This window comes from Uloborus diversus, chromosome 7 (genome assembly GCF_026930045.1).
Source record: "Uloborus diversus isolate 005 chromosome 7, Udiv.v.3.1, whole genome shotgun sequence".
Lineage (NCBI taxonomy): Eukaryota > Metazoa > Arthropoda > Arachnida > Araneae > Uloboridae > Uloborus > Uloborus diversus.
In genome coordinates this window covers 82,022,323-82,048,167 of record NC_072737.1, presented here as the reverse complement: position 1 = coordinate 82,048,167, position 25,845 = coordinate 82,022,323, and the positions used below count along the sequence as shown (strand labels likewise).

Genomic DNA, 25,845 nt, shown 5'->3' with positions numbered 1-25,845 from the left:
ATTAATATTTTTTTGTGTTGTTTAATTCAAGTTTATTTAGTTTTCCAAACTTAATTTTGATTATCATTAGCTTATTTTCGGTTATTACTGTTTTTTTTTTGTGTGGGAGGGGGAGGGGTATTAAATTTAAACAATTGAGCACATAACATTTTAAAGTAGCGTCTGTATATGAAACAAAGTTGAATTATGTAATTATATGAAGTTGAATTTGTACATCATTTCATTGTCATGATGCCTGCTGCTGTTGTTGTCGTGTGCCAGGTAGTCTGGCAATTTGGGGTGCACTGCTTCACTTTTCCAACTGTAGAATAATTTGGTGTGAAGTCCGACTTCTACAGTACACACTTACCATAAGGACCCGTTTATAGGGGACAAGGACAGGAGAGAGAAAGTACGTCCATGCCCGAGCCGTGATTCGAACCCGGACCTTCCTGTTTCAGTCAGACTTCTCTGACCACTAGACAAGGCAGGCAGCATGATGCCTGCTAAAGGGGGGAATTTGTCCCCCCCCATAAAAGTTCAAAGCACTCATGGCGGTGCAATCATGGATTATTTTTTTTTAATGTAAGCTTTATGATTCTTGAAAATATACTTTGAATATGAAAATTGCAAAACTATGCCTCATGTGATCTGCTTCTCTTTGTGATTGAGAATTTCAGACATTTTTAGGGAAACTTTCAATACAGTAGATCTGTTTGGTGTGTGATAGATTCATATCGGTGGAGAAGGGATGTAATGCTATTAAGAAGCATTACAATACAGAAAAACACAAAAATAATTTTAAACTATAGAAAGATGAAGCACAGCTTCATCTATCCTTCAGTGAGACTACCAGCATCCCTGGTTCAATTCAAAATGTATCATTACGCCCATTTAGTTCTATGGAGGCTGCCTTAAGTGCTGCACTAAGTGCCTCCCCCCCCCTCCCATCCAAATGTTTGTGTAAATAATATTATTCAATGGATAAAAAGATCAGTTGTGCAGAAGGTGATAAAGGAATTGTATCATTAAAAATCAGTATTATGGTTAATTAACAAATTATTTTCAGGGATTTAGCAGCAGGCAGCTAATTTGCCTTTTGATGCTTCCTTGGGTTTAAATGAATGGTCTTCTCAAGATCCTCTTTTTAATCCTAACTGGTCCTCTTTAGTCCTCTTTTTGATTGAAATTAGTCCTCTTTTACCCTTTTCTAAAACTAAAATGTGTTGGGAGCAGGGCTGTGGAGTCGGAGTCGAAGAGTCAGAGTCGGACTAATTTTGGGGTAAAGGAGTCGGAGTCGTTAGAAAACATGTCGACTCCGACTCCGGGCTTCTTTTTGTCTTTCATTTTTACTGACTCTCATTGCATTTTTTAAAAACTGACTACTAGCAATTGGTTCGATTACATGTATAAAAAGTTACTAATGAAAAAAAATAACTGCTACAATGGCAATCAGCTAGCTTGAGTGCTTATCGAACTTTCTGTAGCCGTCCCCTAGTTTGCTTGCTTTTTAACTTAACTAATATATAGCAACTGTCAGCAAACAGTTTTATCGCCTAACATTTTCAAGTAATCAATTTCAAATAAAAATAAAAATATAGTGTTTTGTTCGATCTCAGTTATAAAATAGTAAAAGGGACGTAACAATTTAGTAAGTCGGGGCCCGTACCTCAGGTGGAAACTTTTGAGAGTGATCGACAAATTCAAATAAGTTCTTGCGCGAAAACACGAATACAAAAGATCCGATGAAATAATCTAATGTTTTTTTTCTTTATTAAGACTATTTCTATAAGTTTGGTTCTCACTAAAAAATTTGGAGCAAAATAAGTATAAATGATTTCTTGATTACAATACTAAATAATTGCAGTTAATCTTAAAATCTTCACATTAAGGTTAATTCTAAAGCAGCCAATAAAATTGAAATTAAAAATTTAGCGAAGAAGAAATATAGGTATAGTAAAAACTATTCGTATAAATCTGTATACCGCCGCATTTTGTGTAAAATTTGCTCCTGACGTATATGTGCCCTATTTTCGTTGAAATTTTATTGATGAAATAGAATTTAAAATATAATCGGGAGAATTTTCAAAATTAAAGTATTTATACCTTTTATAAACTCTGAAATTAACTTTAGGTGTCACTACCACATGGGTGTCACCCGGGGCAAACCACCCCCTCTCAAGAACTTGGACTTAGAGGAAAAAAGCTTTTTTTTTTTCTCAAATTAAAGCTTTCAAAAATTGAAAACACACGATTTGATCAATATCTGTTTGTTAAATATTAAAGGGGGCAAGGTAATCCTTTTCAATTTAAGGAATTTTTAAGTCATTTCGTTTTTAAACTCGTAACTGTTGGAAAATTTGATTTTTAAATTGAATTTCTAACGTTGTATGCATCTTGGGTTTACAAAAAAAAATGCGAAATTTTCATAAAAAGGAATTAATATTTTAATCTCTGTTTAAAGGTTTCCCCCCTTCTCCTGAAGGGAGAGAGGGAATTGAAAAATACAATTTAAAAAATCCGGAGTCGGAGTCGGGCGTTTCAAAATGTCGGGGTCGGAGTCGGCCATTTTCCTTCCGACTCCGCAGCCCTGGTTGGGAGCCCTGCATTAGTTTCTAGAAAAGTGAAATTTTATCTGCACAATTGCATTCGATCCTCATTGATTTGGAGGCTTTAGTATGAACTTAAAGAAACAATTTTGATTACTAAAATGCAGTTTCCTAACGACTTCTCATTTATTTATTTTGAAGTAATTTAAAAACCTATTTTAACTTAAATTTTCCAAAATGAATGTTTTTGTAAACAAGTGCAAGGTTCTATTTATTAATTTTTTTTATGAAAGTAGTAAAAACTAACTCCCCCCCCCCCTCACTTTTTGTACTTTAAAACTTTGGGACAGTGGTGGCCACCAAGTTTTTTAGGTCTGGATTATTTTGCTTTAATGACCAAATATTTCTAAATCAAATATATATTTTACTGGGTGTCCTTGAAAGTCATGGGAAATCGTGGATTTCAACTATGATCGAATTTGGTACTGAAAAGTCAGGATTTTCAGGGGGAAAAAATGATCAAAAAGTATCATATCAGAGTTTTTTCTGAAAAAAAAACATACAGTATACATTTAAATTTTTAATTTGCATACATTTAAATTTTTACCTGAACACTTTTTTCTAGAAAAGAAAAGGAAATTCACAATAATTTCTTTTTCACAAAAATAAAGAAAATTCACAAAAACTATTTTGCTTTTTCACATAATGGGGACTTAAAAAATGAAACCTGGATTGACTCCTGATATTACAGTGTGACATGCTGACATGTGACTTTGATTTCAGCATAGCACATGTTTCAACAACTTATAAAACTTTAAGTTTGGCTTTTACTGCATTGTCAAGTGATAACATAATTAGAACAGAACTTTTATTCACAAATTTCATTCTAGAGCACAGCTTGCCCATCGCAGTATCGGATCATGCAAAATCTTTCATTTAAAATTAGATTAGTGACACAGCTATTTTAAGAAAGATTTGTGTTCATCTACAAAAAGTTTCGTCAATTTTTTTTTTTTTTTAAAGAAGTATGCCTTAATATGTTATTTAGTACAAATTACAGTTTTACGCTCTTTTACTGTTTGTAAAATTGATTTTGTGTGTATTTTTAGACTTATTTATGCGTACGTATTGCACTTATGTCAGGTAGTGTAATTACATGTTTTTAATCGAATAGTAGTATTGCATTTTTAAAAAAAATGTCATACTGGCAAGCTTTGTTATCGAAATTCCTGTATATCCTTTTTTTTTTTCAAGATATTCCTATATTATTTCGAAAAATTCCAATATTGTTTTCAGAAAATTTCTATATTTTCCCTCGAATTCCTATATTTTTTTCAGAAAATTCCTATATTTTCCTATATTTTTGTTGGCAAATGTCACTTCTATCCCTGAGCGCTTAAAATTATGCACTGTTCATTAATCAATGTATCAATACATGTGATGCGTTTTTTGATGCTATGATTTTTTCATCTTTACCTCTGAAAGCATGTGTAATTCATGTACCAAAATCGTCGATTAAGTTTCTTTCGTTAAGCGGAGCCACCGAAGCACAGTTAATCATAAAAAAGCACTAGCAGGGAACCTCTCAAGCCAATGGGCATGATCACATTTATTTGCCTTGATAGCCTTGAACCAATCAAGGCAAATAAATATGTTTGGAAATATAGCTGAATGGAACAAAAACATTGTTGCGGGTACAGCAGAAGTGAATCAAGTTTTAGAGCTGTAAACCCCCCTCTCCCCAAATTATGTAGTTAACTCCAAAGATATTTAAAGTTAAATCTTTTTGCCATCATGCACTGTTTAAAACTGGAGTTTTAACTTGTCCTTACTTCAGTGGAACAAATGAAATACCCGTAAGTTAAAAGTGAATGAATCGCTTGAAATGAATAAAAACGAAAAACAAACTACTTCAGTTGTATCACGTGGGCGTTAGTTCATGCTGGGAGCAATCAGCAGCACTTCTTTGACGAAGCGCTTATGTCTTCGTTCTGTATTTAAAGAATTGTAAAAAAAAAAAAAAAACCTTGCATATTTTAAAAACCTTTTTTATTTCTGAAGAGGGCGAAATGTTTCGACTATTACATAGTTAAATTTTCGTAAAGGGGCTTTTATACTTTTCGCAGGATAAGTTTAGGAAAAATTAAGCCCTGGAAAAAATACTAACTTAAGGTTTTTTTCAAAAATTCATAAAAAATACAAACATTGCTTTGTCTGCAAAAACTTTTCCCTCGTCGAATTTAAAATTATGTATCCAACAAAAAATACTTGCCTGGCACTATTGGTTCGGAGTCTGTGGGGTAAAATGTACTAAAAACTGCTAAAAATCACATAAAACATTAAATGACTTTAATAAAAATATCAAACATCAAAGCTCAAGGTGCACACCGTCCACAAAAATTGCACCTGTATACCGAATTTCATGTTTCAAGCCCTTGCTGTTTTCTTGGAATGCTGTTGCCTGGGATGAGTGGCACAAACAAACACATGCACAAATAAACATCTTATTTTATTATAGGCAGGGGTGTTCCCATAGGGTACACTCTATATATGCTATGTACTCTCAAACTTTTTTTAGACATATAACGTATACCCTCAAGCTTCAGAAATTTTCATGTTATGACATATTATGTATATGATCGCATACGCACATTGTGCGTAATGGATTACCGGGAATTAGGACTGGGCAATGCATGGCCAAAAACCGGTATGTATCCTACATCGTTAAACCGGTTTAGAATATTTCTCTAAACCAATGCATCGATACTGCTCCGATGTACAGACACTGGTTCAGGATTGTTGCCATTTTGATCTCTTAAGTTTTTCACATTAATGTTGATTAGCAGTGTGTCAATCCAATCTGGTTTAACAATGAAGGTGATAAGAGTTTGACCTTCATTTTCCCAAAACATGTAAAAAGTGCACACGTGTTCTTATTTATAGACGAAAGATATGTTGATGAACTAGTAAATTTATCTTGGCTTGTTAGGCAGAAGCGTGGTGGAAATGAATTAAACTGTGTTGTTTTGTGGATTTTCTAGCTAAGCTGTTAAGCTGCAAGTTACAAATCTTTACTAATAATAAAGCTGAAAGTCTGGATCTCTGTCTTGATATCTGTGATGTGCATAGGGCCTAGATGGTTCGGCCGATTTTCATGAAATTTGGTACAAAATTAGTTTGTAGCAGGAAGGTGTGCACCTCGAAGTGATTTTTAAAAAGTTCTATTTTGTTCTTTTTCTATTCGAATTTTAAGAACATTTTGCTGAGCAAATTACCATAACATGGACGAGCAAACTACCATAGCATGAGCGAGCAAATGAACACAGCAAATTGGCGAGAAATTCATCATCCATTATTTATAAGTATACAGGCGAACCAAATGACCTTTGAATTTTGTACTGCGGGTAAAGCCGTGCAGGTACCGCTAGTAACATATAAAGCAAAATCAGTGGTATGCTACATATTTTAATATTTTACGGAATTCCTTTTTCATATTTTATCATGTAATTCATTGCCAGAAAGTATACTGCTTTAAATACAGAATTATAGCAATTTCAATCTGTAGATGTAAGACTAAATCTGAAGACTTAAAATTGTTAAATTATTGAATACATTTTCTGTTAACTACTTTAAGAAGTTGTGTATTTTTTTTAGGTAGCACTCTTAAATATCCTTCTTAGAAAATTCTTAGAGCTCTTTCTATTTAAATTTTTTTTTATTTCTTACTAGAGGAAGATAGCGTTGATATTTCACTGTGTACAGTTCAAATGCTTTTCTTTTTTACATCTTGTTTATCAGTAGTAAAGAGAGGGGGGGGGGAAGGGTTGCATAAACAAATTTCAGACAGAAATCAGACTTGTGAAGAAATGCCCTACAACACCATTAAATATTTTTCTTTCTTTTTTTCAGATGTGCCCAAAATGTGTAAAATGTAAAAGTTGTGGTACTACTTCACCAGCTTCTGGTGCTGGTTTATTATGGAATTTTGATTTACTTCTATGTCAATCCTGTGCAAAGTTAACTGATAAAGGTATAGAGTGCTTTTAAATAATAAAATCTTGTTTTTAAATGCTTTCTTGCTTATCTTTTCTTTCAAACCAAACACTTACATTCAATTACACACAGCCTGTAGCCTACTAATGCTGAGTTAAGTTATATTTTTTTGTAGAATTGTGTTTTGTTATTTTTATCAGGATAGAGAAGTATAAATATAACAATTTTAAAACTACTTCTGTTATTGCTCAAACTGTTTCAGTACTACTGCTTTAAGGGGAAAAAAAAATCAATTTCCAACCTTGCTGCTAAGCATCCATCTATTTCCATCAGAAAAAAAAAGTAGTGTTCAGAACTTAATATGTATTTAAGCTAAACATCATTTTGATATTTCTAATTACATTCTTGATTTGAAGTTTTTTTTTTATATAGATGAGATGTACCAAGTCTATTAAAAATATTCCATATAGTGTGGGACCCCAATTTCGGAATCCCAAAATCCAAAACTTTTTCTCTTAAATATTAAAAAAAAAAACCTTTTTTTTTTTCTTCCATTTTTTAAAGCTCAAAATTGTTAATGTTTGGAAATTACTAATTGAAAACACAGTATTTTCAGTTCAGCTTTTTTTAAAAAACGTTTCTTTTGATGTCATGTGTTGTGCCTAAATAAGCGTAATATTGCGATGGGGTCGTTTCCAATATTTTAAAAGTATTTTTTTCTGAAAGAACATGCTTAAAAACATATGCTCTAACCATTTTTTAAATAATTTGTTTAAGTTTAATATTTTTAAAAAAATACTTAAATTGGTGATCTTTTATTGTTTCCATTTCTTACCGATGACATCACAAATGATGAAATGCCATTCTTTGTTGCCATTCACAGAGCAAAATATTTAATTTGCATCTTTACTCACGTGTATTGGCAACAATATGGTTGATAGCAAGTGTAGAACGCAATTTTAATTCGCTTCTTGGTTATAACTTGGAAACGCGGTACAAAGATGCGTCAAAAAGCGTCTTTTTTGTCGTCATCTAGACCCTGCCTTGTTTGAAAAATAGGACATTTAAAAAAATTAATTGAAAAATAACTGTTGGGAAAATAAAAGGATTTTCTGGGTCCATGTTTTTTTTTTTTTTTTGCTTATTCTATCAATTTCAGTGACTAAAGTACTACTTTTGACTGAAGGAAACAACCCCATTGCGCAGCAATCTTTTAACATCTACTTTCGATTAGCAATAATCCTTTTTTTTCTTCTCATAAGTATGCATTGCAAAGCCTGTTGAACAAAAATACAAAATAATTGTTTTGTAAAAATATGATTTAATTATTGAATTGATCAGCACATTGCATAATAATAAAAAGCAACTTCCACGGACTATATATGCCGCTGCAAATGATCTCCGACTTTTGTTTTGGCGTAGTGAAAGTATACTTTCATTCAGATTGATCAAAACAAAAGAAATTTAGCCCGGACATAAACGAAACCAGGAGAATTGACAAATACCGCACAAAAGGAAAGTTTTCACTATTTTTGAGTCTAAATCCAAAACTCTAAAATCGGAAAGGGTTGCAATGCCAAGCATTCCGGATTTGGGGTCTCATGCTGTGTTTGTTTCCATTAGTTCAAAAAGTGACAAGGAAAAAAGCTGTTTTATTTTAATAATTAGTATGCTACAGTGCTTAGTCTGAAAAAAGAAAAGAAAGGAAAAAAAAAATGTACACACAGACAACTGCCAAAGTTTTTCATTACAGGTTTTCTGTTTACAAAAAGCTAAATTTTATGTTAAATTTGTTACTTGTATCTTCTGTCGGGATAAAACATAAAATGAAACTAAAACTTTTGTTTTAATTTGATTTATTTTTTACATTGTCTGCTTTTTCACAATGAGGACTTAATAAACAATATTTTATGATAATTCAAACAATCCCTCAGACTAAACTAGCTCTTAAAATCCAAACTTTCACATTTTTTACTTTTTTTAAGTATGCATAAGTCAAAACCTCAGAATTTGCAAAATTTTCTTAACATCTTTTAAAAAAGAACATGGAGTAGTTCATTTGTGAAAAAGGTTTTGTGAATATTTTTCAGTTTCTTGAAATTTTCTTATCATTAGCAAAAAAAAAAAAAAAAAAAGATAAAAATAATTTGACTTAAATTTTCATCCCTTAACATATTTTTGGCACCTCATGAAAAGTATAGCAAAGTCTTTTCATTAATGATAGGGCAGTTATAGGATGGACAAATGTTTGAAAGTTTATTATCTAAATGAATATTTGTTATACATTTTCTTCACTAAATTTGAGCTAAATATATTGCAAAATATGATAAAAGGCATTAAATTAACGTATTTAAACTGAAACTTTTTTCTGAATCGGCTTGCATGTGTTTATCAGCTTTTTAGGCAAACTTTAAAGAATTAAATTCAACATGACTTTTTATACGCTATTATAAAATTATTTTTAGTTCCATCTGACTCCAAACTTATTCACACTATATTTTTTAGGTAATTACTGCCCAGTGTGTCATAAATGTTATGAAGAAAATGATTATGACTCAGAAGTAAGTTAAAATAATTCTTTCACCAATCGAGTATACTGATTTTTTTTCTTAAAATATTTTCCACATGTTAGTAGGATACTCGTGTCACAATTCGGTATTGCAGCAAAGTTTGATATTTTGTAGCAAAGAGTGACATTAATCAAGCTTTTTTACAGCACATTAAAGCTTAAAAATTACACTGTTTCACTGCACTGACATATATACTTTTAAAAGTTTTTTCCTATTGTTTTATAAAACCTGTTTAATTCAATATGCTTGTAATCATAAATCAATACAATTATAATGCACAAATTTTTCTTAACTGATAAAATTTTACTACTTGGTTTATTCTTGCAGTAGATATTTAAAACATTAAGTTTGCATTTAAGTTCACTGCTCATCGTTGTAAAAGGACAAAATTTCTTTTGTTAACTCATTTAACAACAATTCGCTCATACACACACACAGAAAAAAAAAAAAAAAAAAAACTTGCTATCATCATTTAATCTGTAAAGCTTTTTTTGCCATCACCTGCATTTGGAATTTTCCAACAATCTAGATTATGTAAATATTGTTTCAATTTACAGTTTTACCATTTTTTCCACTGCGACAGGAGAGCAATATTTTCATAAGGGTGGAAAACTTGCCAAATGTACTCCAAATCCTAAATTTAAAAAATGTTCTTTTTCAAAATCTTTTTAAGGGAATTCAAATTTCAATCACGATTTTTTTTATTTATATTCAATATTAATATTTAATGCTTAGCTTTTAAATATGAAAGTTGATTTCAATGCATCAATATCTCACACATTACACATATATACACACACACATTTATACATATGTAGCATAATCAGACTTCGTTATAAGGTCACCTGCTATATCTCCATATATGTGGTCATTTTCTGAAAAATCCCATCAGATTTAATAGTTATTTTATATTTCTTGCAACTGCTTATATGAACATTTCCTAATCCGATAAACCGATTTATAAAATTAATTCCAGAAATAATTTTAGAGATAATAATAGTTATGTTTTTCTTTCAAATGGCTGTGCGAAATTTCTTAATGTCTCTATATACTATGAGCCATGTAGAGACTATAATTATTTTTAGCTTGTAGTGTGGTATGTAAATCACTTTTTAATGCAATACCCAAATTGAAAACAACAAATGTTTTGTGCAGTATAGCCAGTCTTTGTTTTGCACCACTTAACAAAAATCAAAAAAATTTCAAAAAAATAGCAACGATCTTGAGTGGACCAAAACTACCCGCTTTCTCGCGTTTGCTCTTTTTGCACCGATGAAAAGACTTCAACTTTGAAATAGCTGTGTGCAGTATTTTCTTGTCAATTTTGCCATTTTCCTTTCTTCTGATATAAGATCGCCCTGCTTTAGATCATTTTTGTTTAGACTTCACAAGGTGACCTTATGACAAAGTTTGACTGCATATGTATACATGGCAGTCGAATGAAAGTGAGTTGGGTGGGGAAAAAAGTAAGTACTCTTTCATTATTTCAATAGTAATGGGCATAACTGTTAGTACGTTTATCCTATTGTAAGACAAGGCCGTGAGTACCTTCATGAGACATTGTTTGCTGTTGCCCATAGAGCCATGATTGTGCCTGAATATGCTCCTCTTCATCCTAAACTTTGACCACAAATATTTTTCTTCCAAGCTCCAAAATATATGGAAATGCATAGGCACTTTTCTCCACCCCACTCCACCTTTAGCGTGAATTCTTACGTTGTACCATGTGGCAAGTCCGCAAGGAGAGCGCCCCCCCCCCCTTCTCCCCTCGTGTGGCTGGGTTTGGGTGCCAGGAGAGATACGTATTTACTGTATGGGTGACAGCAATAACCAAAAAGGTAAGGACACAATAAGCCTATATTAGTCGCCTGATAGCTTTCAATGAGATCTGACCTTACAAAATCATTTATTCCACTCAAACACATGAGTGCATGACATATAGTAGGAGACCATAATGCTTTTTTTTTTTTCGGATTTACTCGAGTGTGTCACATGAACATAGGGGATACCTTACTTCCTGCTGAGTACCTCCACCAAGTGTAAACTCTTTAGTAGGGCTGTGCGTCTAGGATAGCCCATCAGATTAGAAAAAAAAGATTGCTTGTTAGAAATAACAAAGCTCATCAGATTAAGGTAAGATGAGTTTAATTAGCTAAAAAATGAAGATTCGAGCATGCAGGTAAAGTAAAACATGGACAATAAGCAATTACAGTTGATCACAAAACACTGCCGCTCTGTTAAAGCTTGACCACGGAGAGATCACGAATGAATTGGAAGCAGAAATGAAATACTTCATTTTGTAGTAGGTATGATTGGTGAGATTTTTTTTTTCTAGCTGTCAGATGAATAATATTCTAAATAATCTTCAGATTTTAGGCTACCACAACTGGAACATCAAGTTAAACCTTTTGTATGAAAATCTGACATGCTCAAGTATTTCAATACTGTCAGCCCCGCTTAATCGGGTAACAGATAAATGAATACCCCGCTTATACGAATAAAACTTCCCGGAACCGAATATTTCCTCATAGTCGCAATGCTAAAGATCCCCACTTAAGCGAATAATTTCCCCGGATAATCGAATAATATTAGTCAGCTTCTGCAACTGTTTTTGTTGAGAAAAAAATTGAATAAATTGGAAGAAATCAAGTAAGAGTAACTATTGACGTTAAAATATATATTTCTGTTCCTGACACTTATTCCACTTATTTTGCAGTCAAAAAATGTGGCTGGGTCTTACAAACAAATGGCACAACAGTAAACAATTGCACTGTTCCTTCTTAATTCTCAATAGAAAGCATGCTACTTTAAGACCCTTGTTGCAACTAAAACCGCTTGATTGTTATGGGTCATTTACCAGAAAATGTAACAAATATTTTTCAATTTCAAACCCTTTGTTTTTTTTTTTTTGTTCTTACATAAAAGTGGTATCTACTAGAAGTAACCATAAACAATGGCCCAGCTGAGTTCCAATTATTTTACCAAAAAATAAAAAATTGCCTTGTTCATGAAAAAAAAAAGAAAAAACCTTTAATATTTAAAAATTTAGACTAATTTAATATCAAAGTAGTCATTTTGTTAATTGTGCAAACAATCAGCTGTTTTAATGATTAGTGGGAATATAATATTAAGCCCTCTTTATTAAAGTACGGCTTAATTAGTAGTTTCAAATGAATGTTAAAAAATAGTATTTAGTAAATTTGAGGATATACTTCCAATTTATAATTTTAGTAGAATGCCTATTATTGATGTGTTTCCCCTCCATCAATTATTTTCACCTCAGAAATAATGACATTGATAACCTCTGTCACGGAGGTGAGGATCTTTCTCTTAATATAGGCCTAATAGATACATTTTTCAAGGAATTTTTTTTTTCTTCACTTCTTTTTTTACATTAATTTTCATCCCTGATATTCAAGTTCACGGAGGTGAGAAGAGAAGTCAGAATAACCACACTAAGTTTTTAAAGCAAAATCTTGTTTTTCGACAAAATTCTCACAACTTCAACTATGCAAAATAAAATTTGATGTCATTACTGCCAGGTGTTAATGAGGAATGGCATTTTGTGTCTTTAGGTAACAGAGGTGAGAGTTTTTTGTGTGGCATGACTACTTATCATAAGAAAAACCAACTAAAAACACAATATTAAAAAAATGAAATCTACTTAAACAATTAGTATTTGAGACACTTGTGAAAGGAATGACAAATAAATAAGCATATACTTTTAATTAGACAAGATTTTAATCAACATAAACAGTCACACAAGGTGTGTGACATGCCACGGAGGGGAGAGTTCACATGTTGGGAACCAAAAATATACTAAAATAAAAATTATTAAAAAATTGTTGGCAGGTTTAAATAGATATATTTTTTGATGAAATTAAAAAGCATTGTTAAATGAATTGTTCTTTAAAATTTTTTCGGTAAAAGGCGTGTGACAGAAAAGTTACACTTTTTGAAGAATGACCCTTATGCAGTTTGCTTTGTTTTCATTTGACTGCCTCTTCACCAAAACTACGAATGTGTAAAAAAATGAGGATTTCCTAGTAGGGGATTGATTATTCTTCATTAGTTAGGCTTGAGACCCATACTTGTGTATTTGGCGTACTGCACTTGATCAAAAGACAATTAAAAAAACGCGTTTTATAAACTAAACTACAAAATTCTCAGATTTGTGGTTTCTTTTTCACATTGACAATTTTATCTCACATATTTTTAAAAATTCTAAATGGGATATGCTTTTTGGAAAATAATTTATGAAAATATTAAGCTTCAGATATTAATAAGAAATCATATTTTCTTAAGTAATCAAAATTAAGAATATTAATGGACATAGATTGTGATTGTTCCCCTATGAATAAGTTAACTTAAGAAATGTTCTTGATGGTGAAGTGCTTTAAGTGTCAAATGCAAAATCATTGTAAAAATTATTTGAAAATGTACATTTAAATTTTCAAAACTAAGACACAAATGATCCCAATCTGATCCATACAACATATTGTCTGCATTTAGGCAAAAGTCGCCAAATCTATAACACAACAAAAATTATTTTGCAGACCTGAACTCTTGCAATAAGTTGTAACTTTTCAATTGTATAGTTGGTTTACATCATGAAATAAATAACTGTGAGGTATAATTCCTTAGACTGATTCATCAAATGTTTTTGGTGGACTTTATGACTTTTACCTGGAGGCTGACGATGTGTCTACTTTGTCATATGATAAGTAACAGTTTGGCTATTAAGGATTCAAAAGATTTTTCTCAAATCGTATCTCACCATTGTCAATTAGTGTGCTATCATTATTTGGGAATACGTTAATCAGGGCCTAGGAAACACGAAAAATTTTCGATAGGCTGATATGGCTCAGGCAAATTTGAACACATTTAATCCATCTGTCGTTTATCGATAGAAGTGATGTAAAAATTATAGCTTTGATTCAAACAAGTACATTAATGCTCTGTATTCAATCCTGTTTGTTGTTTTCGAATGTGAGAGCTCTTTGCCTTTTTGGTATTCACACTTTCTATTCAATCCGAAAAGAATATAAATTGGAAAAACAAGTGCTATTATCTAGTAATGAAATATTCCTAGTGCAGTGAATTATTATTAAAACACCGTTTATAAAGAAAGACGTTAAGAATACAAATTTACATGAATAACAACTGTGATGAGGAATGATAATTGTTGCTGGAAATGCTAACTGCATTTTTTTCTCACATATCGATTTCATTAACAAAACCAGTATAGGCAGTTACAACAGCTTTTTGAGTTGTTGACATTGGTGCAAGCTCTTCCGTCTCAGGACGGATTTCCGTCTTGGACAAAATTTCCGAGACGGAGGTCGGGACGGAAAGAACTTCGATGACTTTCCTTCAGTTTTTACTTAAAAAAGAAAAATTGAGTTTTTTAAAAATATGCTTTAATTAATGTACCGTTCCATAACCACGAATTTACATCGGCAATTTCCAATTCACTGCATTGCAGACCGCGGAGTTGCTCACTATTCTCCCTGATTTATCTTCTACATTTGAAAATTTAGCCTTTTCTCTTGATCATCCTTTCGTTTTTTTTTCATTTGCGGTTTTTTTTTTTGCAAAAAATGTCTTATAGTTAAATCCGAATCACCGATTGAGAGTGATTGCTGACGGGATGAAATGTTTATGCCACAGCAAAGGGCGTCCACATATCAGGCAAAACGAGAAGTATCAGGGACATCAAAAATTTTAATGAAAATGGAAATTTTGAAAAGAATAAGGGAGGGGGATTTCAAGCTGGTTTGAAACACCGATGGGCAACTGTTTCTGAATGTTTGACATGTTGCTGGTAAAATATTCTAAGACTTGAGGAATTACTAAATTCCAATGTCTTTCAATTTAGCATTCGCTAGAATGGAAATATGGAAGGAGGGGGTGGGGGAAGAGAAAAGGAAACAAGAAAAAATAACGGCATCACGAATTTGAAAAAAAACGCTGCTCTTGCGAAGAGGGAAAGTCCGCAAATTAACCCACGATACTGAGGTCCTAAAACTTTTGTATCTTGGATATTTTAAGAGGGGGGGGGGGGGAGCTACTCAAGTGCTCAATAATAAAATATTGAAAAACTGAATTCAAAGTCATTTTTGATGTTAGGAGTGGTTTGGGATTTTTCCTCTGCAAACTCTTTAAAATTTAAAAGTCAAAAATGTTTAGACTATCCTTAATGATGTAAAAGTGGGGAGGGGGAGGTTTTAAAAAAATCAGAAACTGGAGTCTTAAAAATACTAATTTAGGCAATATTTGGCGAATTGATGAGAGATGGTTTTGGTGTTCTAACCTGAAAATGTTTTGTAGCTGATGTATTAAAAACTATTTGAGGCTACACTTAAATTTCTTAAGAGAAAGGGAATTTGGGATCCTCTCCCAAAAGGTGTTTGTAATTGAAGTCTTAAAACTTTCAGGCTGTTGTTGGCAATCTCAAGAGGGGAGGGAGGGGACTCCCTTTAGGTGAAATTCCGAAACTGGAGTTGTAAAAGCGAACCTTTAGACTGTAGACCATCTTGGGGTTCGGGGTCCCCTTCCCCGAAAAAAATTCAAAGCTGAAGCATTCAGAACTCAGCTTTGAGTAATCTTTGAGAGACTTAAGAAGATGGAATTCAAAGACTTTCTCTCAATAAAGTTTAGAACTTAAATTCTTTAAATTTCGGTGATTAAAAGGGGGAACCGTAAATTTAAGTTAAATTTAGTGAACTTAGGGGAAGGAGTTCAGGGAGGGGGGGGGGGGAGGCTCTCTCCCTCGAAAATTTCTCTATGCTGAATTTTGAAATGCTGTTTTGGCTATTGTTGAGTGAGTTAAGAGTTAGGGAACTTGGGGGTCTTTCTCGGAACATTTTCGAAATTGAAGTCTTTCAATCTTTACTAATAATAAAGCTGAAAGTCTCTTTCCGGAGGATGTCTGTAGGATGTCTGTGACGCGCATAGCCCCTAGACCGTTTGGCCGATTTTCAGGAAATTTGGCACAAAGTTAGTTTGTAGCATGGGGGTGTGCACCTCAAAGAGATTTTTCGAAAATTCGATTTTGTTCTTTTTCTATTCCAATTTTAAGCCCATTTTTCACAGAAATTTAATAAAATAGGAAAGAATTTGTTCTGAAAATTACCTTTCTTTTCTTTACTTTATCTTTCTTCTTTACTAATAATAAAGCTCAAAGTCTCTCTGTCTGGAGGATGTCTGGATGTCTGTAGGATGTCTGTGACGCGCATAGCGCCTAGTCCGTTCGGCCGATTTTCATGAAATTTGGCACAAAGTTAGTTTGTAGCATGAAGGTGTGCACCTCGAAGCGATTTTTCGAAAATTCGATTTTGTTCTTTTTCTATTCCAATTTTAAGCCCATTTTTCACAGAAATTTAATAAAATGGGAAAGAATCTTTATCTTCTTCTTTACTAATAATAAAGCTGAAAGTCTTTCTGTCCGGAGGATGTCTGTAGGATGTCTGACCCGCATAGCGCCTAGACCGTTCGGCCGATTTTCATGAAATTTCGCACAAAGTTAGTATGTAGCAGGGGGGGGGGGGGTGCACCTTGAAGCGATTTTTCAGAAATTCGATGTGGTTCTTTTTCTATTCCAATTTTAAGAAAAAAAAATAAGATGGACGAGTAAATTACGAAATTATCATAACGTGGAACCGTAGCATGGGCAGAAGCCAATTGGCGAGATACGAAATTATCATAACGTGGAACCGTACGATGGGCACAAGCCAACTGACGAGAAAATTCACCATGCATTATTTGTAAATATACAGGCGAACCAAAAGACCTTTTGATTTTTCTATTACGGGCAAAGCCGTACGTGTATTACTAGTAGAAAAATAAATCTTAAACACAAACTTACAGTGCCTTTAATAAACACAAAGAGGAGGGGGGGGGGGGTATTCCGTCGCCCAGCCCGAAATATTTCCGTTTCTGAAATTTTAAGAGCTCTGTTTTGGGCTATCTTTGGATGACTTAAGGGGGAAGGAAGTGGGAAGCTTCTTTCAAAAGTTTCCGAAATTAAAATATTAAAACTTTTAAGCGGTCATAAGTCATGTATGCAGGTAAGGGGGTTATAGTGTTCTTAGAAAGAAATTTAGAAACTGAAGCATTAAAACTCAAGTTTAGAATATTTGTGGTGAATTCAGAAGAAGGGTTCGGGAGTTCTCTTCCGATAAATTTTCGAAGCTGAAATATTTAAAAGGCCACTTTAGGCTATATTTGAGTGCCTTATGAGGGATGTGATTCGGGACCCTCCCTGGGGGGTGAGCATTCAGTTCCCCTATTGCCTTTTTTTAAATTAATGAATACTGGAAAGTGTACCTCGTTTAAAAAATGTATCTACTTCACTGAAGTGGTTTTTTTATGGCTAATTTCACCACCTGCTATCTTATAAAGAATTCTTTTTCAAATGAAGACTGTATGGGGGAATGGTGCCTGTAATCGACCATACCCTTCCCCCTCCCCCTTTCCTTCTTTTCTGGTTTGTTGGCGCTACCTTGGGTACGCTTTCCGATCATATCTGATTTATGTTGCAAAAGTGAAAATCTTATGTCCCAAGCAATTTTATTGCTGCAATAAATATGTTTACGATCGGCAATAAACTTATGGCGGGGAGCCCCGAACGCTTTTACAACTAACATTATCCATTATCGTCTAAAATTGTGTTTTTGGAACTTCAGTTTCGAAATATTGCGAAAGGAGAGTTCCTGAACTTCATCCGTTCGATAATGCAGTCAAAAAGCGTATAACGTTATGGAAGATGGAGTACAATGTTGATATTAAAGGTTCAATTTCGGGGAGAGTTCAGAGCGCCCCCCCCCCCCCACCTTTTTCTAATACTTTTGAAGGTCGCCCAATATTGTGATTTTGGGACTATCAGTTTGAAAAAATTGATCTAAGAGAGTCCTTGAACCCCTCTTTTTCCTGAACTTTACCAAAATAGTCTATCATTGTGTTTTTTGGATTTCAATTTAAAAAAAAATCTGGAGGAGAGCCCCCAGTCGCCCCATTATTGGTGATTTTTACGTTTTTGGAGTTATGATATCAGAAAGTTTAAATATTACAATTTAAACTAAGTTCATGTTGTTACAAAAGTCAAAAGCTTAATTTTTAAAATCAAACAGATTCCAAAACTGGCATAGTTAAAATGTCCAACATTTAAACACATAAATTTTTCCTTAAGCACACATGATGGGGGGGGGGGGATATTTTCCGTCTTGAACACATCACCAACCTTGCACCCATGGTTGTTGAATTAAGTAGTCAAGTTCAGGAAAAAGTTTAACTGGCTGATTTCTTCCTTGTGATGTTGGAATAGACAAATAGGTGTTGTCAGATTCCAAAAATTAAATATTTTGCAATAGAAAAAATACTTTTGGAAAACAATTGATTATAAAATTTGAATCATAAAGCAACCCAATCTCTAGCACAGCTTACTAGCTAAATTTCCATTCACTGACCCATTTGGATTTCAACTCCTGCTTCATGCACACGGAGAAATGATGCAGTTATGGTTGACTATACAAGAATTCTGACTTTGCTAAGTTAAAAATACATTTAAGCAGCAATTTATTAATGCTTTTTGGTAAATCATTATTGATTGATCTGTTAAATGAGAAACCCTAGTCTTCTGAAAGAGATTCCTTGTTGTTACAGATACGCTGTATCCTTAAAGCTTGAGAGATGTTTTTACCGGAAAAACTTAAGTGCTGAAGCAAGATGGCCAGTTTTGCATTGAAGTAATTTTGAAATTGAAATTCCGTTTTTTATTCAATGACTAAATTATTTTAAAACGTAAATGAATAATAATGAATATGTATGCTGACTGGAGTTGGTTTGCTTAGGATTCAAATTCTTTGGGTAAATTATGTGCTATAATAAATTAATATTACAATTAATAATGAGTGTTTTAAATACAACAAGAAAACATATGTGGTTTAAATTGTAATTTTCAACAATATCCACTTAATAAAACAAAGCAGGTTTGCACAGCTAAATCTAAAATTAGCATCCATTGCAATTTCATTTACTTATATAAATCAGTGTATATGAATAAATTAAATGAACAAAATTTAAACCAGACAGTTAGTGAGCAAAATTTAAATAAATCAACCTCATTATTAGAATGTAAACTGTCAGCCTGAATAGGAAAGTAAATTTAAAATTTCTGTAGCATCAAACAAAAGGAATAGGTTTTCAAACTGTGAGTGGTGTAGCATAGGAGGGAACTTTCCTCAAGGGGCACTTTGCTAAGGGTGGCAAATTCCTAAATTAAATTTAATATAAAAATTTTTAGAGTAACTCAAACATACACAAAAATTCACAAGTGCAATTTTCGGGCACAAAGAGAGCAGTATGATGAGTTTTTGCAAAATAACCCCCAAAATGCAGTTTAAGTCTGTATTTAGTAGGGGGGGGGGGTGCTCTGGACTGGGCTCTGACTCTCTATAAAGCTCTGAATTGGGAATTCTGAACAATAGCCACTGGCTACCAAAGTCACAAAAAAGTGGTAGCCACTTTTTCTCTTTTTGTAGCTATATTTAAAACAAGTGTATGCAGCACAAAAAGTAAATAACTAATCCTCCATTAGTAATATTAATGACAAATTAAAAGATTTCAATACTCTGCAAAAACAACAAACAAAATTTCACGGGACATATTAATTTAAGATAAAGATCTAAGCACGTAACATACAGATAAGCATACAACAAAACGAAATATTTTGCAAGTTTTTAAATATATTAGAAATTTATGCAATGCATAACTAAATGAAAGCAAATGTGAGAACTCATACAGGAAATTTCTATCGCCCAACACAATTGTTTTTCTGGGAGTTAAGAATTGTCAAAGATCCTGAACACAAAACGTATCCCAATAGTAAAGATGGACTATTTTTAATAACGAGTAGATGTGAAAATGTCAGGAATAATTGATTTTTGTACTTTAATTAAAACTATTCTGTCTGAAATGAACAACGAAGAAAAATATATTTGTACAAAATCAAGAAGAAATAGCAGTATTATTTAAAAAATAAAGGAACACTGGTCGCGACTTTTTGTAATAGGGATTTGTTTCTTTGGTAGCCATTTTCAATGAAATGGTCACCTGTTAATGACTGGGCACAGCTAATGTAGAGCTTTAGGGGCTCACAATCCCCATAACTCTGGATCTGCCCTTGTACAGGGGGGGGGGTCGTGGAGCAGACTGCGCTGTTGACATTTTTAGGGGGGGGGGGAGTTGAGGGGTATTTTTATCATTTTTAAGAGAGCTTTTGCTGTTTGGGGGGCTTCATAATATTTAGGGGGGCACCCTTGCCCTTAAAGGGGGACACCCCTGAGAGAATTAGTGAAAATTGTAAAGTTCTAAGCAGTATATAGGCCTTTATGAACTTCCAAATGTTGCAAAGACTCTATTTAAATTATTAAAAGATGTTCTTGTACACATAGACTTGCCTTTTCCGGATTTAGATTACTGCTATGATGATGCGTTGCATCAAATATAAGGCGGAAGTTTGATGTACTTCAAAAGTTGGTTTTAGATTTTTAGCAACAAGCAATATATATCCACTGCTTGGCTAACTACAAAATAGAACTGTAAAAATGTTCTTTAAGACAAGTAACATGGTGTAGTTGAACTAGAAAATTTGTATACCAATTTTTAGATTCTTATGCCTTGAAAACGCCATGTCACATAATGCTGGTTCGTGCAAATTGCACACATCAGAAAATATGTAAAATGGCATTTGCAAAAAAATGTTTTTCGAATTTTCCCGGGGAAGGCCCCAGATCCCTTCCCTTGTGGTGGTGGGACTAATTGATTATGCGTGATTTTATTTTACAATGTTCAGCATTTGTAAAATAAAACAAATTTATTAACTTAGTATGAAACATTTTTAAAGAAATGTTTTTCAAAATCACTACAAATAATATATTAGATAGTACATTAGTTTTATAGAAATGTACTTTTGAAAAAATGTGACTAAATTTATATTTATATTTTTTTTTGTCATCTCATTGCTTTCATCTTACTATCTTGTTTTGCTAGTAATACAATACATTTTAAGTGTTTGGTAAAATGTAAATTGATGAAATGTTACTTCAGGTAAATTTTATTTCACATAAGCTTTGTATTTTATTTTTTCATTTTCTGTATTATTCTACAGTTAATGTTTCTTTTTACAGATGGTTCAATGCTTCAAATGTAGTAGATGGGTCCATGCAAAATGTGATAACATGTCAGGTAAGAGCATTGAATACATTTGAGTCATTCATTCAGGGGCTGACTGGGTCCCACAAGAGGCCGTCAACCTTGGCCTCCAAAGGGCACAAAAAAAAAAAAAAAAAAAAAAAAAAAAAAAAAAAAAAAAAACAAGAAAGAAGAAAAAACAATGGTACATGGTTTATGGGTGTAAATAAAAGAAGAAAATCAAAAAGAAAGTCCTGCATGTTTGTGAGCTCAAAAAAAAAAAAAAAAAAGGAAATTGTACCAAAATATTAAACATTTAATAAATTAAAATAAAAACTTTTTTAAACTAAAAAAGTATTCAGACTTGAGGGTGCATCGGCCAGCAGGCCGATGGGCCGGCCCACAGTGGGGCGAAAACATAAAAAAGCACTTAAAAATGTATTTTTTTCTCTCCTAAATTCAACCAATTGAGGCTTGATAAATTTGTACAAGCCTACCTCTTAGGCAATCAGAACTGAAATTTCGGAGCCACTACAAAGCTGAAGGGAGGGAGCCTTTATACAGTGAAGAACCATGAGTGCGGGAATTTTTAAAAGTTACTTTTGAGCAGTCTATGCTTTTTTCTTATTAAAGGTGGGTATATTTAACTTCTCTCGTGTCCAACAATAGTAATAGGATGAAAATAATGAATAATCGAATATTCAACCCAAAAATCGGTTTTGATCAGCACCGAAAACTAGAGAATTCAAGATTATTTTTTTCAAAACACTCTATAAAAAATGTCCGCTCATCAGGGTTCGTACACCTCCTGAAAAACTCCTGAAATTTAATTTTTTCTTCTAAGGGCCCTTAATACTCCTATATTTTTGTTTTAACCTCCAAATTTTTCTCCTCTTCTCCTGAAAATAATTTTCAACAACAATGGCTAATTTTAATTCTATGTCATCTCCGTTTAGGCAGCCATATTGAATCGCTGAAAACCAATCAAAATTCTTGTATCATACAGATCACCCAGTGCTTTTCGCAAAGACATGGGGTGTGTTCAAACCGACTGACCTGTTACTCTCTTCAAACATGCCTATTACGGTTACTGATTGTAACTGCCACTAGAGAACGAACCAAGAGCATGTGCTAGTTTTTGTGTTAACAGCAGCAGCTATTAAGGATATTTTCTATATTGCTTATTAGTAGTGCTATTGCTATTTTGTAGTATATTTAGTAGTGATAATATGCCATTATATCTAATATTTTGTGTATTCCTGTTATTTTCAAATAATTTGAATCCAATTTTTAAATTTTTTTTTTTTTTGATTGAATAGCGTGTGAAAATAAAATTACTAATCAATTAAAAATTCTACAACAAAGTAGATTAAATGTTACTGAAACTAATTTTCTTGTAAAAACCACTCGTGTTATTACTCTTGAAAATTTTGCTTTTGACTCCTGAAAACTCCTGAAATTCATTTTGTCTGGAAGAGTATGAACCTTGTCTTATGTCCTCTTAGAAATTAATATTAATTAGCCATAAATGATCTGTAGAAAGGTGCTGAATGGGAACTAGCTGCATAAAACTGCGAAATTTGGAGCATGAAACCAAACAAATCGAAAAAACTCGTTAATTACATGCCTGTGTAAACAAACAAACTAGAGAGGTTTAAAAACATTTTTAAGCCCTTTTTGCCGTTTTCGCCCCACTGTTTGGCGGGCCAGTCTGCGCCTGCCTTCATTTGACTACATGATTGACTTCTTTAAAATAAAAATTGAGAAAACTTGCAGAAGATGATTGTTCAGGAAAGTAACTAGACATTCACATTGTGTTTTCTACCATCAAATGGTTAGAAATATTCTTATTAAAAAAGCTTTGTTAAAGATTCACGTACTGCATCTCAATTTGGGTATCTGAAGTAAGGAAGTTTTTAAGAAATAGCGTTAATCTATATATTCTTTCAGATGCATTATTTTTCAAATATTTCTGTGAATTATGTAATTTTATTTATTTACTTTTTTAATTTCAGATGAGGATTACCAAGTTCTTTCATGTTTGCCTGAAACTGTGGTATACACGTGCATTGAGTGTACTGTGGAACCTGTACCTTTATGGAGAAATGCAATCAAAGAGTATTTGAAAACAAAATTGAGAAATGTATTCAACTCTCTTATGGCATCGAAGAGTATTCAGCGAATAATTAGACATGTAAGTTCTTTCCATCAAATTATAGGAGTCATTAAAACAGCAGAAAGTTTTTTAGCTGTCAATGAATAAGACTGCTTTGAACCAGGGATGTCCAAACAATTGAATGTGAGCATCAATAATCTGGTCTTGTTCCATGGCCAAATTTTAGATGCATAAATCAACCCAGTCAGAGATATTAGGTATGTTTAATATTACTGTGAGAACTTCTTGTGTTTAATCACCTTGTATATTTTGCAAGTTTCTAATAGCACTTATTAGGATAAATGCAATTCCAATTGTTAAACTATGCAATACCATCATGAAATTCAGATTTTGTATTCTATCTTAAGCTTTTCAAATCCCAAGCTAATCTTGAAATCAGGAAAAATTACCACTTCAACAGGGTCTAGTCATTTGGAATAGTTTTCAGAAGCAGCTGTATGATTGTATGTGATGGTATTGAATATTTTAACGATTGGTATTGCATTTATCCTATTATGTGCGATTAGAAACTCGCAAAATATAAATAGTAAACATACCTAATATTAATAGCAATAGGGTGAATAATTTTAAGAGGGCTCATTATTTTCATTGCTGATTGATAAACTGACTATGACCAGCTTAGCTGGGCCCAGAGCCTGTTACCGTTCGTCACTTTTGTATTTGTATTATTATTACGTAATTGATAGGAAGATATGCAATTTAGATTTAATTCTTAATTTATTATTGTTTGAAGTAATACTGTTGTTTAACTTTTGCCGAATAGCTCTTCCTTTTGTCATTTTTTTCTTATTTTTTTTGTGAAACTCATTTGACTCATGTTATGCTTCCTCATCAGCATGTTCAATTCATATTTGGGGTTGATTGGAATCAGTGATTTAATTATGAATTAAGTAAACTCAGTATTCATTAAAAAAAAAAATCACAGCAATCAACGTTAATTTAAGTTATCCAAAAGTGATTAAAATCAATTTTATTTTTAAATTATCTTTACTAATAATAAAGCTTCAATTCTCTCTGTCTGGATGTCTGTTAGGATCTCTGTGACGCCCATAGCGCCTGGACCGTTTGTCCGATTTTCATGGAATTTGGCACAGAATTAGTTTTTAGCATGGGGGTGTGCACCTCAAAGCGATTTTTTGAAAATTTTGTCCTTTTTCTATTCCAATTTTAAGAAAATTTTTACTGAGCAAATTATTACTACGTGAACAAGTAAATTACCAAATTATCATAACGTGAAACCCCAACATGGGCAAGCAAATGAACATAGCAAATTGGCGAGAAATTCGTCATCCATCATTTGTAACTATATAGGTGAACCAAATGACCTTTTAATTTTCAACTACGGGCAAAGCCGTGCGGGTACCATTACTATATAATATTTTAAGTGCATTTTGAATGTTTTAAAAATATTATCCTATGCAATTTTGTATCTAATATTATCACAATTTATGGTTATTAATACCTTGGGGTCTCAGCAATTTCAACCACATATCTCCCTCTTAATGATATAAATAGCATCCAACCCTGCAATTTTTCTAAATTCTGAAAAACTCTCTGAAAGTAGTGTTAGAAGTGTATTTTTTTTTCCACCACTAAATCCTTAGAAAAAAAAATCACGAAAAATTATGTTGGTGTGTTTAAAATTTCTTTTTCTCATTTTTCTTTTTCTTTCTTCATCTAGATGAACAAGTTTTCTATGTCATTATTATTTATTTTAAAAATCAAAATTGTTTGCAATTTTTACTTGCAATTTTTCATTCAAATTTCAAAATAATTTGAATTGATGAGTTTAAAAAGTAATCCACTCCTTGATTTTTCCAAACTAGATGAGGTGTTTTTGAACTCATCAAATCATTTAGAATATGATGCTGAAATTTATTTAAAATCTGATATTTAGGTTTACTTATTTAATTTCATTTTTTTCTTTAGGATTCTGATTATAGGAAACTTAGTTATGTTCCAAACAGTTCAGAGATTCATAAAAACAAGAAATTGAATAAATCTTGCGAGAAATTTAGTATTTTTAGTGCCATTGAAAAAGATCCAAAGGATTCTCGATCTTCTTCTACCAGTGCTTCTTCACTTACACCATTGGAAAATTTGTGTGAACCTACAGAAAGTGGAAAGTCTGAAATCGTGGCAACTATTTCAGATTTGATCGGAAAAGTTGAAGCAAATTCCTGCTCCTTGACAGGTAATATTTTTCTGATTCTTATTGTTGTTCTTTTTCTTTTTTTTTAAAAAAAATTCGAATCTTTTCCAACTATTTTATTTTTTCTTCAATAAATATATCCCTCTCTAAAACAGAAATTGGATTCGTCCTTGCCACTACCTCTGACTGAAACTGATTTTTGTTTCAATGATTTGATTCTAATAGTGTAAATTC

The 25,845-nt window shown here is 32.6% G+C and overlaps 1 protein-coding gene across 1 annotated transcript in view; it reads left to right on the top strand.

Annotated features, from left to right (window-relative positions):
* Positions 1 to 25,845, top strand: part of LOC129226762 (uncharacterized) — a 160,966-nt gene that overhangs the window by 99,937 nt on the left and 35,184 nt on the right. Inside the window, exons 19-23 of the mRNA XM_054861391.1 lie at positions 6,438 to 6,558; positions 9,027 to 9,082; positions 21,280 to 21,337; positions 23,299 to 23,477; positions 25,389 to 25,653. Of these exons, the coding sequence (XP_054717366.1) occupies positions 6,438 to 6,558; positions 9,027 to 9,082; positions 21,280 to 21,337; positions 23,299 to 23,477; positions 25,389 to 25,653 (679 nt within the window). The remainder of the gene's footprint in view (positions 1 to 6,437; positions 6,559 to 9,026; positions 9,083 to 21,279; positions 21,338 to 23,298; positions 23,478 to 25,388; positions 25,654 to 25,845) is intronic.